At 55.8% G+C, this 11,575-nt stretch overlaps 1 protein-coding gene and 1 non-coding gene across 12 annotated transcripts in view; both read left to right on the forward strand.

The window, feature by feature from the left end:
• Positions 1 to 10,235, forward strand: part of PRRC2B (proline rich coiled-coil 2B) — an 84,603-nt gene extending 74,368 nt beyond the window's left edge. For 6 of the 11 annotated variants that reach the window (XM_052649046.1, XM_052649045.1, XM_052649047.1 and 3 more), the window contains exons 29-32: positions 1,302 to 1,481; positions 1,922 to 2,013; positions 4,661 to 4,742; positions 5,960 to 10,235. In XM_052649046.1, coding sequence (XP_052505006.1) covers positions 1,302 to 1,481; positions 1,922 to 2,013; positions 4,661 to 4,742; positions 5,960 to 6,094 — 489 coding nt within the window. In that variant the 3' untranslated portion in view covers positions 6,095 to 10,235. The remainder of the gene's footprint in view (positions 1 to 1,301; positions 1,482 to 1,921; positions 2,014 to 4,660; positions 4,743 to 5,959) is intronic. The other 5 variants (XM_052649048.1, XM_052649053.1, XM_052649054.1 and 2 more) reach the window with 3 other exon arrangements.
• LOC128057079 (small nucleolar RNA SNORD62) lies at positions 691 to 776 on the forward strand. The gene has a single exon (XR_008200264.1). It is a non-coding gene; the product is annotated as a small nucleolar RNA SNORD62 (small nucleolar RNA).
• Positions 10,236 to 11,575: the final 1,340 nt, after the last annotated feature.

An 11,575-nucleotide genomic window follows, 5' to 3' on the forward strand; every position in this document is an offset into this window, starting at 1 on the left:
TCTGAAGGCCAGGAAGGGCCCTGGGGCAAGGGTGGCAGCCGTCCTCACCCACCTGGGTGCTGCCCTAGCATGCATTAGCACCTGCCACCCTCGGCCGCATCCCCAGGCAACCCTGTCTTCCACTTTCTTCTAACAAAGGAAACCCTTTAAGGGCATCAGCCCGCCCCACATTACTGAGCCTGCCCTTTCCCCTCTTCCTGCCCGGTCAGCAGCATCTGAGCCAGGGGTCAGGCTCGCTGGGCCGCGGGGATTGCCCCTGGCTCTCCGCCCTCCCCAAGGGCCTCCTCCTCCGTCCCTTCTGCCGCCTCCTCCTCGCCTCCCCTGGCAGTAAGTCAGTGTGCCTCCTGGGCTCTGTCTAGACCTGTGCTTCTGAGCCTCATCCCAGCGCAGCTCTCCCTGCTTCTGTCTTCAGCCCAGACCTGCCTCTCGACTTGAATTCATACCCAGTGAGCTGCCCGCCATTTCTGCTCACAACTCACAGTATCTCAAACTTAAGGGAAGCAAACTTCACGTCCAGCAGGGTCATCTTTCTGTTTCTGTTCCCCCCAAGCCCCTATTGATGCCTAAGCCCATTCCGTCAGCTGTATCTCTGAAAAGTATTCAGAGTCTGGGCCTTTCTCGTCCTGTCTACCCTGTTCCCACCCTCACCCCCATCAGGGCTCTGCCCAGGGTACGTGTGAGTGCCACTCGTCTCAGTGATGCGACTCCAATAGGTCCTTCTGACCCTCCACTTTGGGCTCAGTAGCAGGGAAATGAAGAGGAACGGGACTGAGAGACGACACGTGGGGTCCCCCGGCCCCCCTCCTTGCTCTCTCACACCTCGCTCCAGCCTTCAGGAGCATTCCCTTGGGCCTGGTGGTCCCCGCCTTGTCCTGTCATAATAGCCTTCAGAAGGACCCAGAGACACTGGGAGCCCTAAGCCCTGGACCCCGGCTGCTTTCTGTCGCCTTTGGAGGCAAAGCATAAGGGACTCCTGCCTTTTTGTGCCACAAAAGGGCCCACAGACACCCTTGCTCTCCAGCTCTCCTCTTTGGGGGACTCGCTGGGCCACTGCTTAGGAGGAGGTCTCTGGCCTTTGCTGACCTTTCTCTCCCTCCCCTCAACCCCTGCAGCCAGCCTGTGGTTCTCTTCTCCTGCTCTCCCGAGAGTGTAAAATTAGGGTGATTGCTGCTGCGGTCTGTCGAGAATCTGTTCTGCTAGGGGGTGCCTTGCTTCCTCCTTTGGAATGAGAGACCCTGAAGTGTGACATGGGCTTGCTCTTGGACATGCGTGCCATCCTCCTGACTGTGCCCCTTGTCCAGCAGCTGACGATGCCCCTGCCTGGCTCCCAGCTGCCTCTGCCCCGGTATGGCTCCGGGCAGCAACCCCTGCTCCTGCCACAGTCCATCCAGCTGCCCCAGGCGCAGAGCCTCTCAGTCGGGGCCCCCCGCAGGATCCTCGCCCCTGGGTCCCAGCCTTCGGTCCTCAACACCAGCAGAGAGGTGAGGCTCACTCTGTCTTGCTATGATCCTGGGATGCAGGGCGGGGGAGTCCTGGCCTTGGGGGACCCTCCTTGTAAGTCAGGAGCCGTAGCTGTCGTGCAGCGTCGAGGCTCTGGGCCTCACCAGATGGCTGGCTTCCTGCTCTCTGCCAAGTCCTCTCGGTCCCAAGGCTCCTGCTCACCTGTCACTACAGCATGGACAGGCCTGGGTGCACGGGTCAGGAGGGCCTTAGGGGCTGCTGCTGAGGTCTGGGGGCCAGAGCCCTTGCCAGCTCCAGGTTCCACACAGGGCGGCCTTGGTGGTGCGTGTCCATCCTCCTCATCTCGTGGCACCCCCACCCCCCACCCCGCAGCCCCAGCTCTGCCCAGGGTGGTGGTGTGGGGGCAGCCGTCCCCAGGGCCCTGCTGTGACTCTGTCGCTCCCCTTCCTGCCGTCTCTAGTCCTCTCAGATGGAGATGAAGGGCTTCCACTTTGCCGACAGTAAACAGAATGTTCCTGCAGGAGGCTCCGTGCCGTCACCGCAGACCTACAGGTAAAGCACCACCCTGGGGTTGGGTGCTCACAGCGAGCCCTCAAGGCGCAGTCATGGGCCCTGGGAGAGCAGGGCGCTGAGGTGGGGTCGCCTTTGTCAGCCCACCTGTCACCAGGAAGCTGCAGTGCGGGGATGCAGGCGACTCGGGGTTGGTTCTGCTTTTTTTATCATCAACTGTTCTGATGCCAGAGAACTTTGTGGAGAGATAGGAAAGGAAAGGCTGATGTCACGGTAACATCAGGGCCGACCCTGGCTACTGGCAGCCTTCTCACCAGATTCTTCATAAAAGACTCCCTGGCATGGGGGTGCGCACTCTGGAGCAGGGACTCCTCTCCCGAGGCCACATGTCCCCCGTGGGCTTCTGACCCACCAGGGCTTGCTGCTCTGGGCTCGAGGGCATGAGTGGACCTCCTCTGGATCCGCCTCCACCTCTAGTAAGTGTCCCAGGTCGCTTGCTGGATTCAGAGGGGGCTTGGTGTATGTAAGCCATGGGCTGAGTTATGGCTGACCCTTGAACTTATAGGGGGTAGGGGTGCTAACCTTCCATGCGGTTGAGAAGTCAAGTATACTTCACAGCCGTTCATGTCCACGGTTCCATATTTGAGGATTCAGCCAACTGTGGGCTGTGTAGTACATGTATATTGAAAAAAATCTGCGTGTAAGTGGACTCCGTGCAGTTGTTCAAGAGTCAGCAGTTCTTAGTATGTTAGGAAGTTAGGGAGCGTCCAGTTCTGACAGCTTTTGCACTGGCTGGGAAGGCCCCACACTCTGGGGTCTGGCCCAAGGGTTGGTACAGTCGACTCTTGTTGACCGTAGAGGGTTCCTGGAATTCCCTCCTGTTTGCCCGTGAGGAACACTGGTGTGCGTGACCTGCAGTGCCTATGCGAGGTGACCGCGTAGCTATGGCTGAGCTTACCCCCCCACACAGCCAGCCGCCTGCCCCCTCGACCCGGAGCGTGGAGGCCGAGTCGCCCTCTTTCACGTCAGTCCTCCAGCTGCATGCAGTTCCTGAGAAAGGGGTTTTTGTCAGTCGCCCCCTGTTTCTATTATCTTTCCTGTTCTTATTTTCACTCTCTTGGCTTGACTTTTTTTCTTGTTGTTTTCAAGCATATTTTTCATACAGGCCAAAACTATAGACCTGTAAAAAGTGTCTGTGGGCAGCAGCAGCAAACAGTGAGTTTGGGTAAGAAAAAGGAAGCTCAGACACAAAGGGATTCCCCTGCTGCCACAGGCAGGTTTTATCCCATCTGATTGGAGAGCCTTCCTTGGAGGCAAACCCGGAAAAGGCACGCTCACGTAACAAGAGTTGCCTGTGTCCATTCGCTGTCGGCGTGGCAGCAGCGGCTTTGTTCTTGGGAGAATGCTTAGAAAAGACAAGCGTAGCTGGTAGCCTTTGTTGGTGTCTTAGTGGGGTTGGGAGAATGGGAGTGGTTTACAGTGCAGTGTTGCCCAAGTTTTCTGGAGACAGGGCTTCGGATGCATGCCCTGTCGAAGAAGGGTTCCTTGAGCAGATACTTGGCAGGGGGGTGTGAGCCCGGGAGGGCTTGCTGGGGAGTCAGGGCGCACCTCAGCAGAGGGCTTACATTCCCCTGGCCCTCAGGGGGTCTTGTTGAGCTCTTCTCATGACCTTTGACCACAGAATCCTTCTCCACATGTTATTTAGTTGCTAAGTGGTGTCCGACTCTGTGGCCCCATGGCCTATAGACCACCAGGTTCCTCTGTCCATGGGATTTCCTAGGCAAGAATGCTGGAGTGGTGGGTTGCTGTTTCCTTCTCCAAGGGGTCATCCCTACACAGGGATCGAGGCCGCATCTCCTGCATCGGCAGGCGGATTCTTTACCACCGCGCCACCAGGGGGGCCCTTTTTGCCACACAGCACCTGGTTAATTGACCTCCTTGGAGCTAGTTGTCTATCAGTGGTTCACATGTAGAAAGATGATTCACATTTTTATTACTTCTGGTATTATTCTTTGCTACCCACTACCCTCTACTTCCCAAATGAAGACTGGAAGGATGCTTGGCATAGCTCATGTATCAGGCTTTTTTTGGTGGGGGGGGGCACGCTGTGTAGCTTGCAGGGTGTTAGTTCCCCAGCCAGGGGTTGAACTTGGGCCCCAACAGTGTGAGCACTGAGTCCTAACCTCTGGATCACCAGGGAGTTCCCTTCTTTTTAAAGTCTAAACTCCTATTGGAGTTTAAGCTCGTTTTTATTTTTTATTAATTTCATCAATTATATATACACATATGTACCTGCCGTGGGACTCGGCTTGTGGGATCTTAATAACCTGACCAAGGATTGAACCCAGATCCACGGCAGTGAAAAGCGGAGTCCTGACCACTGGACCACCAGGGAGTCCCTTTATGTATCAGGTCTTATAGCCCTTTTGTCTGGAGCATCAAGTTGGTCCAGACCCTCCAAACCTGAGAGACGATTGGTGACTGTCCTTTGGTCGGTGTCTGCCCATGGTGGGACCTGGCCACCGCCCCTCAGGTGTGTCCCTGTGAACTGGGTTGGAGGTGCCAGGGCCCCGTGGCGACACCCTCGCCCCCTGTGCTCTGGCTGTCTGGGTCTTTGTCCTCCGATGGAGGCTTGACTCCGTTTCCGTGGTGACGCGTGTGTTCTCACCCCCTCCTTTGGTTTTTTCAGGCCTAGCTCTGCTAGCCCCAGTGGGAAGCCCTCTGGATCAGCAGTTAACATGGGCTCTGTGCAGGGACACTACGTTCAACAGGTAGAAGATGGCTTTCCAGACCCTCCAGCCCCGGACGCTTAGGCCCGTCGCCAAGTGCCAAAAGAGGAGGGACTGTCCAGCCTGTTTGCATGCTCCTCTTAGAAAGAGACATGCCCTGGCGCTTAGAGAGTGGCGCTGGGAGCCTGCGTCCCTCCTGGAGAAGGCGCTTCTCCTTTTGCCGGGCGTCTGGATCCTTCCTTGTCCTGCTGAGAAGGGAGGATGCGGATTCCATGGAGGAGGTCACGCCGGAAGGGGGACTCTCCCTCCGTAGCAATTGGGCTGTGAAGGCACTGGGACCCGGTTAGGCCCGGGGGTCAGCTCTAGAAGCCGGGGGTATGCGGGCGCGTATGCGCCTGGTGTGTGTGCCTGTGTGTGCTGGCCTAGTAAGTGCTGTGTCTCGTTCTTCTCTTGGCCGGGTGGGGTCCAGATGGACTGACATTCTCCTGTTTATAACAAGAGGGCTGGCTCAGCATCTTTGCCTTTGGCACGATCTCTTCACTCCTGTAAAATGTGACCGGGCTCCAGAGCTCAGACAGGTCAGGTGTGGGATGTTAGCAAGACAGCCTTCCTGGCTGGTGGAGGTAGAGGCTCTGTTGTTCAGTTCACTTCTCCTAACTCAGTTCCCCAAGGGTCACTCTCTGAGTTGCTAGGCCTGAGCTTCTAAAGCTTCCTTGAGAACTCACACCACCGTGTGAGGGGCAGAACCAGGCTGCTCACTCGGTGACACCCCTCACTGTGCAGAGCTGCAGCGTAAGGGGCTCCTGGCTGTGACTCTGGAGGTCACATTAGGGGCTTGGGGAAAGGCTCCCACAAAATGGGAGTCGGGAGGGTTGAGGATCTGGGAGGCTGAGTTGGTTGAGAGGCCCCCCGCTCCTGCAGCACGGGCTGGGGTGCGCTGATTTGAGAAGGTCCCTGGGGCAGCCTTGGGTGGGCCACTCCTGCAGAGGCCCCTGGGCGGCACAGATGCTTCCCCGGGACCCGGGCCTCCTGCCTCTCTGAGTCACTGCACTCAGCGCCCTGGGAGGGAGCAGGCCCTTCTCAGGCCAGGGTCCTGCCCAGGAGAGGCATTTCTGAGTCTGGTCCTTGACTGAAAGATGGGCCTCTTAGGGTAGCTTTCCTCTTGACGTAGGAGCAGGAAGCAGGTGGTGGGGCCATGGTTCCTGGCAGGTATGTCCGCACAAGGCTGACTTCCTCTGTCTCTGTCTATCTGTCCAAAGGCAAAGCAGCGAGTGGATGAAAAGCCCGGCCTGGGAGCCGTGAAGCTGCAGGAGCCTCCCTCAGCCGCTTCCCCGCTGAAGCGAACCGGAGCAATCAAGCCCCGGGCAGTCAAGGTGGAGGAGAGCAAGGCCTGAGGGGCTGGGCCCGGCCTGCCCGGGAGGACTCTGCCCTTGGCCTCGCCGCCGCCCGTCGCTGGGGAGTCTCGCCGAGGGATCCCCTGTCCATCTGCCTGGCCCGGACTTCGAGATCTCCCTTCTCTCCTCCACTCCCGAAAGCTCCGTTGTCCAACCGGCTTGTACCCATGGATCTCTGGCATTGACCTGCTTGCTTTAATACGAAACGAACAAGCAAACGACTCCATTCCCGTCTCCTTTCCATCACGACCGCAGAGTGACCGAGCGTCATGCCGTGCAGACTAACCCCGCCCTCTCCCGCTTCCTCCCCTCCCCGCCTCCCGTCCCCGGGCACCGTGGGCTGGCAGCAGGGCCGTTTTAGTTTGAGGCTTTTTGTTTTAAAAAGCAGCTACAGGTTTTTACGAAAGAGAAAGGAAAAGAAAACAGAAACACAAGCTATGTATAGCTAGACTCTTATCTGTCCTTTGCTGCCCTCTCCCTGACCTCCTCCTGTCACCTCCCCTGTTCGATGTGGTAGGTCACTGCAGTACCGGCAGGGGTGATGCTTGGGAGCACGCCTCTCCTGCTCTCTCTCCGCTGGTTACTTGCAGAAAGAAGTGGTTTCAGACACTGCTCCTGAGCTTGGGAAGCAGTGACTTGCGGGGAGCGGGGAGCGGGCAGGTGGGCTGGCATTTCGATGGCTTCCAGCCTCTGGGCTGATGACCACAGGGAGCTTATGGTCAGCCCATTGACACTGATGTTTTTAGCCTAAGAATGACACAGAACTTCTATCTCAGACTCTTCCTAAAGCTGGTGGGGACACTGACCGCTGGGAACCTGAGGTGAATCATGGAAATGAAAGGCAGTGGTGTGTTCCTGTCTTGACCAGGGCAGTGCGAGCTGACAGCACCACCCACCCCCCTGCCCCCTTACCAGTAGCTGCTGCACCCACAGGGCCTGATGTCTTCTCACGCCCCCTCTCTTCCGAGCTGCCTTGTCTCTCTGGGTCCTCTGTCCATCCACCTCTCCTGCAGCTCGGCACTGGAAACCCCGCTGTCCTCTGTGGCGACAGGCGCCTAGACCGTTGTCACTAGAGGTGACGGGTGTGGTCGGGTCTGTAGCCGCGGCCTGAGCTCTGGGAGGAGGCGGGAGGGCTTGCTGCTTTCCTTTTCTCCCCTCCCAGCTGCAGGCCCAGGCTGTGGGGCCGGAGAGGCCCAAGGGGGCAGTGGGGTCTCCAGTCTTTCCAGAGGCCAGAGCAGGGCCCAAGGGGAGTTGGGCGAGTGCAGGGCTGGCGATGCTGCTAAAACAGCCTGCCTAGCCTCTTAACGTGCAGAGCTATTGCCGTCCAAATGTGGAGACATTTTACGCTAGGTCTCTGTTTGCTTTTAAAATAAGAACTAGAAGGAAATCATCCTAAATTCCAAGGAAAGGTGAGGGGAAATTTGAAGTTTTGCCTATGCTCTTGAGAGAACTAAGCGCTCATCAACCTGCTGTTGCTGGCAGGTCTGGGGAAGACTTGGCTCGGAGGATGGGAAGCAGGGAGACGGCATGGCCCGCAGGGTCCACCTGCAGCGTTGCCCCAGGTGGTGACGGCTATTCGGGCTGAGACTCGAGGCTCTGTCTAGTGCGGAACACTGCGAAAGAAGGGCCTTAGGAACCGCTGTAGTCACTCATTGCTCTTCGCTGCCTTCAGGAAGTGTGAGAAAAACAGGCTTCTGGCAAAAGGTGCAGGGTTTCAGCGTTTAATCAGTGGTGTCCAGCACTCCCCTCCTTGCCTCCACTCAGACCTTACTTCTCACTGGCGTGTTTTTTTGTTTTTTCTTCTTCATCCCCGGAATCTTTACTCTGAAGTCCTTTCTTGCAGGGCTGCCCCTGGACGGAGCTCCCTGTGCGCTCACCTGCCCTTTTCTCCCTTCCCCTGCAAGCGCCTGGCTACTGTCCCCACTGAGACAGGGCTCCCCTCTCCTCCGGTGGCGCCTCCAGGGGCCTCAGACTCACAAACAGAAACGTGGCCAGACCCCTCACGCCTGATTCCAGTGCACATGGTCAAAAGGAAAAAAGGCTTTCTCGTTTTGAAATTCAGCAGGACAGGCCTGGATGCTGTTACAAACTCTTTAAGATGTGTCCTTTCAGGTGAACCTGCCCTCAGAGTGACAATACTTCCTGTTTGAGAAAAAAAAAAAAGGGTCACCTGTTCTCCAGCCCTTTTCTCTACCTACCCCTGTATTCCTCCCACCCCCAATAAAAACAAAACACTAGAATTTATTTATATGTATTGATGTCGTAGATCTAGGTGGAAAAAGAAGTAAATGTTTCACTGCTCTATTTATATATAATGTCTGAATTATTCTGTGCAGGAAAGGCCAGGAAAATTGCATGTGAAGTTCAGTGCGTTTACCACCTTTGTGTGCCCAAGCTGCAGTCTCTTTCTGGGTGAGACACAGATTTTACATTGAACTCTGGAGGCAGAGGGCGGGCAGCACGCCGTCCCTTCCTTGGTCTGATGAAATGCAGTAATTAGTGCAGAGATGTCTTGGGGGGCAGTCGCTCTCCTTTCATGTGGTTTTAGAGCCAATCTCCAGGTAATAGGACTTGGGGTCATATTTTGCCTTCACATCCCCATCCTCAGAGTGCAAATCCACACAGAGGCCTCTGCCAGAAAGCCTTGGGTCAACCAGCCGGGACACGTAAAGACTAGCACTCAACGTTTCTGCTCCTGGGCAGGGTCAGGGGTCAGAGCCCTCTCACTTGGCCTTCAGCTACTCAGATTACCCTTCTTTCCCATGCTGGCTATTCCACCCTGGACGCCGATGATGCATCCTGTTCCTCGGCAACCAGTGACCCTTTAGTACTGTGTGTCGTCCAGCATCAGTTCTTCTATGTGGTAAAACCCAAGAGCATGAGCTCATGTACCCATGCGGCCTCATCCACCCCCTGAAGGTTTCTTTGCCAGCTGTATTTGGTCTGGTTTTTGTTTCCTGTTTTGAATCAATGTTACTGTTTTCAAACTTGGAATTCCTACATTTTGGGCTCCAGGTTCCTTCAGGGAGAAAACTAAGGAATGACTATTACCCAGAGAAATCGGTCGGTCCGGTTCCAAAGCCATGGTCAGGGCAGCAACTTCTGACATCATTTCTTCCCAGCTCTGCCCTCACCCTCCTGTCTTGTAGATCTGCCTTCTGGACGGCTGATGAGGTTTGCCAAGGGCTGTGGAGGCTGAGTGTGCACTCACAGGCATGGTCTCAGAACTGGCCCGCTGAGGCAGCGTGGGGGCAGCGGCTGAAGCCCCCTCCCTCCTGTGTGGTTCCCCTCCATCGAGTAGCTGCACGTTACCTCTCAAATCTGTATTTGTCCCATTTTTCTTCTTGCAGAGCTAGCCTGGGTTAGAAGGTCTGTTGGAAATGGCCTTTGAGCACCAAGGACACTAGGGTACTTGAACTTAGTACTGTTCTGTGATGACTGGGAAATGCAGACTTCAGAAAGCTGGCTCTTCCAGTTTGAAAAGTGAACCGGACGTAAGACATCACCAGGACAGGAGCAGCTCAGTGCTGGGGTCAGACGCTGTCGTCCAGCCATGCCCTCCACCGGGACCACCAGTGCATATCTGGCCAGTGATCTTCCAGGCGCATCCATCCTGCCGTTCACCATTTCTCCACCCCAGTTAGGTGACCTCCAAGAGGCATCAGTGTCCCCGAGGCCCTGCCTTCAGCATGTTACAAAGCCTCATAGTGGAGCTCTCTGCTGAGGCTCTCTGTGGATGACCTCCTTCCATTGTGAAAAGGGGGTCCTGCACACCAAGCTTTCGACCTCATGCCTTGCATAGTGAAAAGCGTTCGGGTTTTTTGGTTGAGAGAGGGTTGTTTTTTGTTTTTGTTTCTTTTTGATCTTATTTTGGCCTTTCCGCTCTTTGTCTTTTCATGTAGACCAGATATTTGAAAGGGCAGACGATGGCTAAAAGGTGTAATGTGCAGCTTGTTTCTACGTGGTTTGGGGGAGCTTTTACCTTAGATGGGAAAATGGAACCCTGGATTTACCAGGCCATGGTGGCACCCTCCTCCTTCACCCTTCCCTCCGGTTCAGTACCTGTTGTTTCTCCTTTCAAATATGTGATTGTACTAGCTCTTTCCATATGAAAGAATTCTCCTTATTTAAATAAAAAAGTTTAAAAAAAAAGACCCACTGAAACCAAACATGCTTTGTTAGGCTGTGTGTTCCTCGACCTTGTCACTTGACTAGAAATGGAAGCATCTTCCCCATGTGTAGAAATTAAGAGAGACTGGGCAACCTGAGGGCAAGGAGGGGCTGAAGCCTGGGGTTATTAAGGTGGGTCTTCGCAGTGGGTGGACGTTAGCACTGCCTGCCCCCTGCCCCCCCCCCCCACTCCCCTTGAGGAGTGGGTGGGTCACAGAAGTTAAGTGCTTGACTTGTGTTTTGTTGCCACTTCTAATATCCCTTTTGTTTTGCTGTAATAGGAGCGGTAATAAAGTACAAAGTTTTGCGGTACTTTGGGCTGGGAAAGCAGAGCAGGCCGGGTATGGGCCAGGAAGGATGGAAAGCTAGGATCTGGGTCTGAGCAGCAGTTCTCGGTTCTGCCCTCCACTAGGTGTGTCACCTTGGGAGAGACACCTCCGCCCAGAGCCACAGTTTCCATAATTACAAGATGTGGGTTGTAAACAGTACCTACTGGGCAGGGTACTGTGGATGCAGAGGCCATGGGAGCGTTCAGTACAATGCCTGGCCCCAGGTAAGGATGTAGGAAACTTATATCCAGTAAGTTTAACCCTTTCCAAAAAGAAACCCTGGGCAGGCGTGGCCCCTGGGTTCCCTGCTCCTGGGAACCGGCAATTCATATCTGCAGGAGCCTGGCTGTGAGGGAGGGCGCGGGGGAGCAACAGGCAGGAGGCCCTGGGTCCTCAGGACCAGAGGGCCCCTACTTTGAGAGCCCAGCCCCACTCCTCTGGGTCCCAGGACGCCCTCTGGCTGCAAGCAGGTGAGCCTGCGCTCCCTCCCTCTACACAGCTGGGGTGAGAGTCACCTGCACTACCACCTAATGCAGGAAAGAATCGTAATTCCTTATTAGACTTGCAGTATCCTTCCATGCAGTTTAGTCGCTAGGTCGCGTCCGACTCTGCGACCCCATGGACTGTAGCCTGCCAGACTCCTTGGTCCATGGGACTTCCCAGGCAAGAATACTGGAGTGGGTTCCCATTTCTTTCTCCAGGGAATCTTCCCCACCCAAGGGATCGAATCGCCTCTCCTGCATTGGCAGGCCGGGTTCTTTACCGCTGAGGCACCAGGAAAGCCCGTCAGGAGTACTGACTCCCAGATAAACGAAGGTGGGCTGAGGAGCAGGGCTGCTTTCCTGCCCGTTAAGCGTCGGGTCATTCCCTTGACTGGAAGACGCCTTGTCCCGCTGCAGAGCAGGCTCGGAGGGCCCCCATGGGCCGGAGGGTGGGGGGCACCGCCGGGGATGAGCCTCCGCCTCACACCGATCGAAATGCC

This window comes from Budorcas taxicolor, chromosome 11 (genome assembly GCF_023091745.1).
Source record: "Budorcas taxicolor isolate Tak-1 chromosome 11, Takin1.1, whole genome shotgun sequence".
In the NCBI taxonomy this organism is placed as follows: domain Eukaryota; kingdom Metazoa; phylum Chordata; class Mammalia; order Artiodactyla; family Bovidae; genus Budorcas; species Budorcas taxicolor.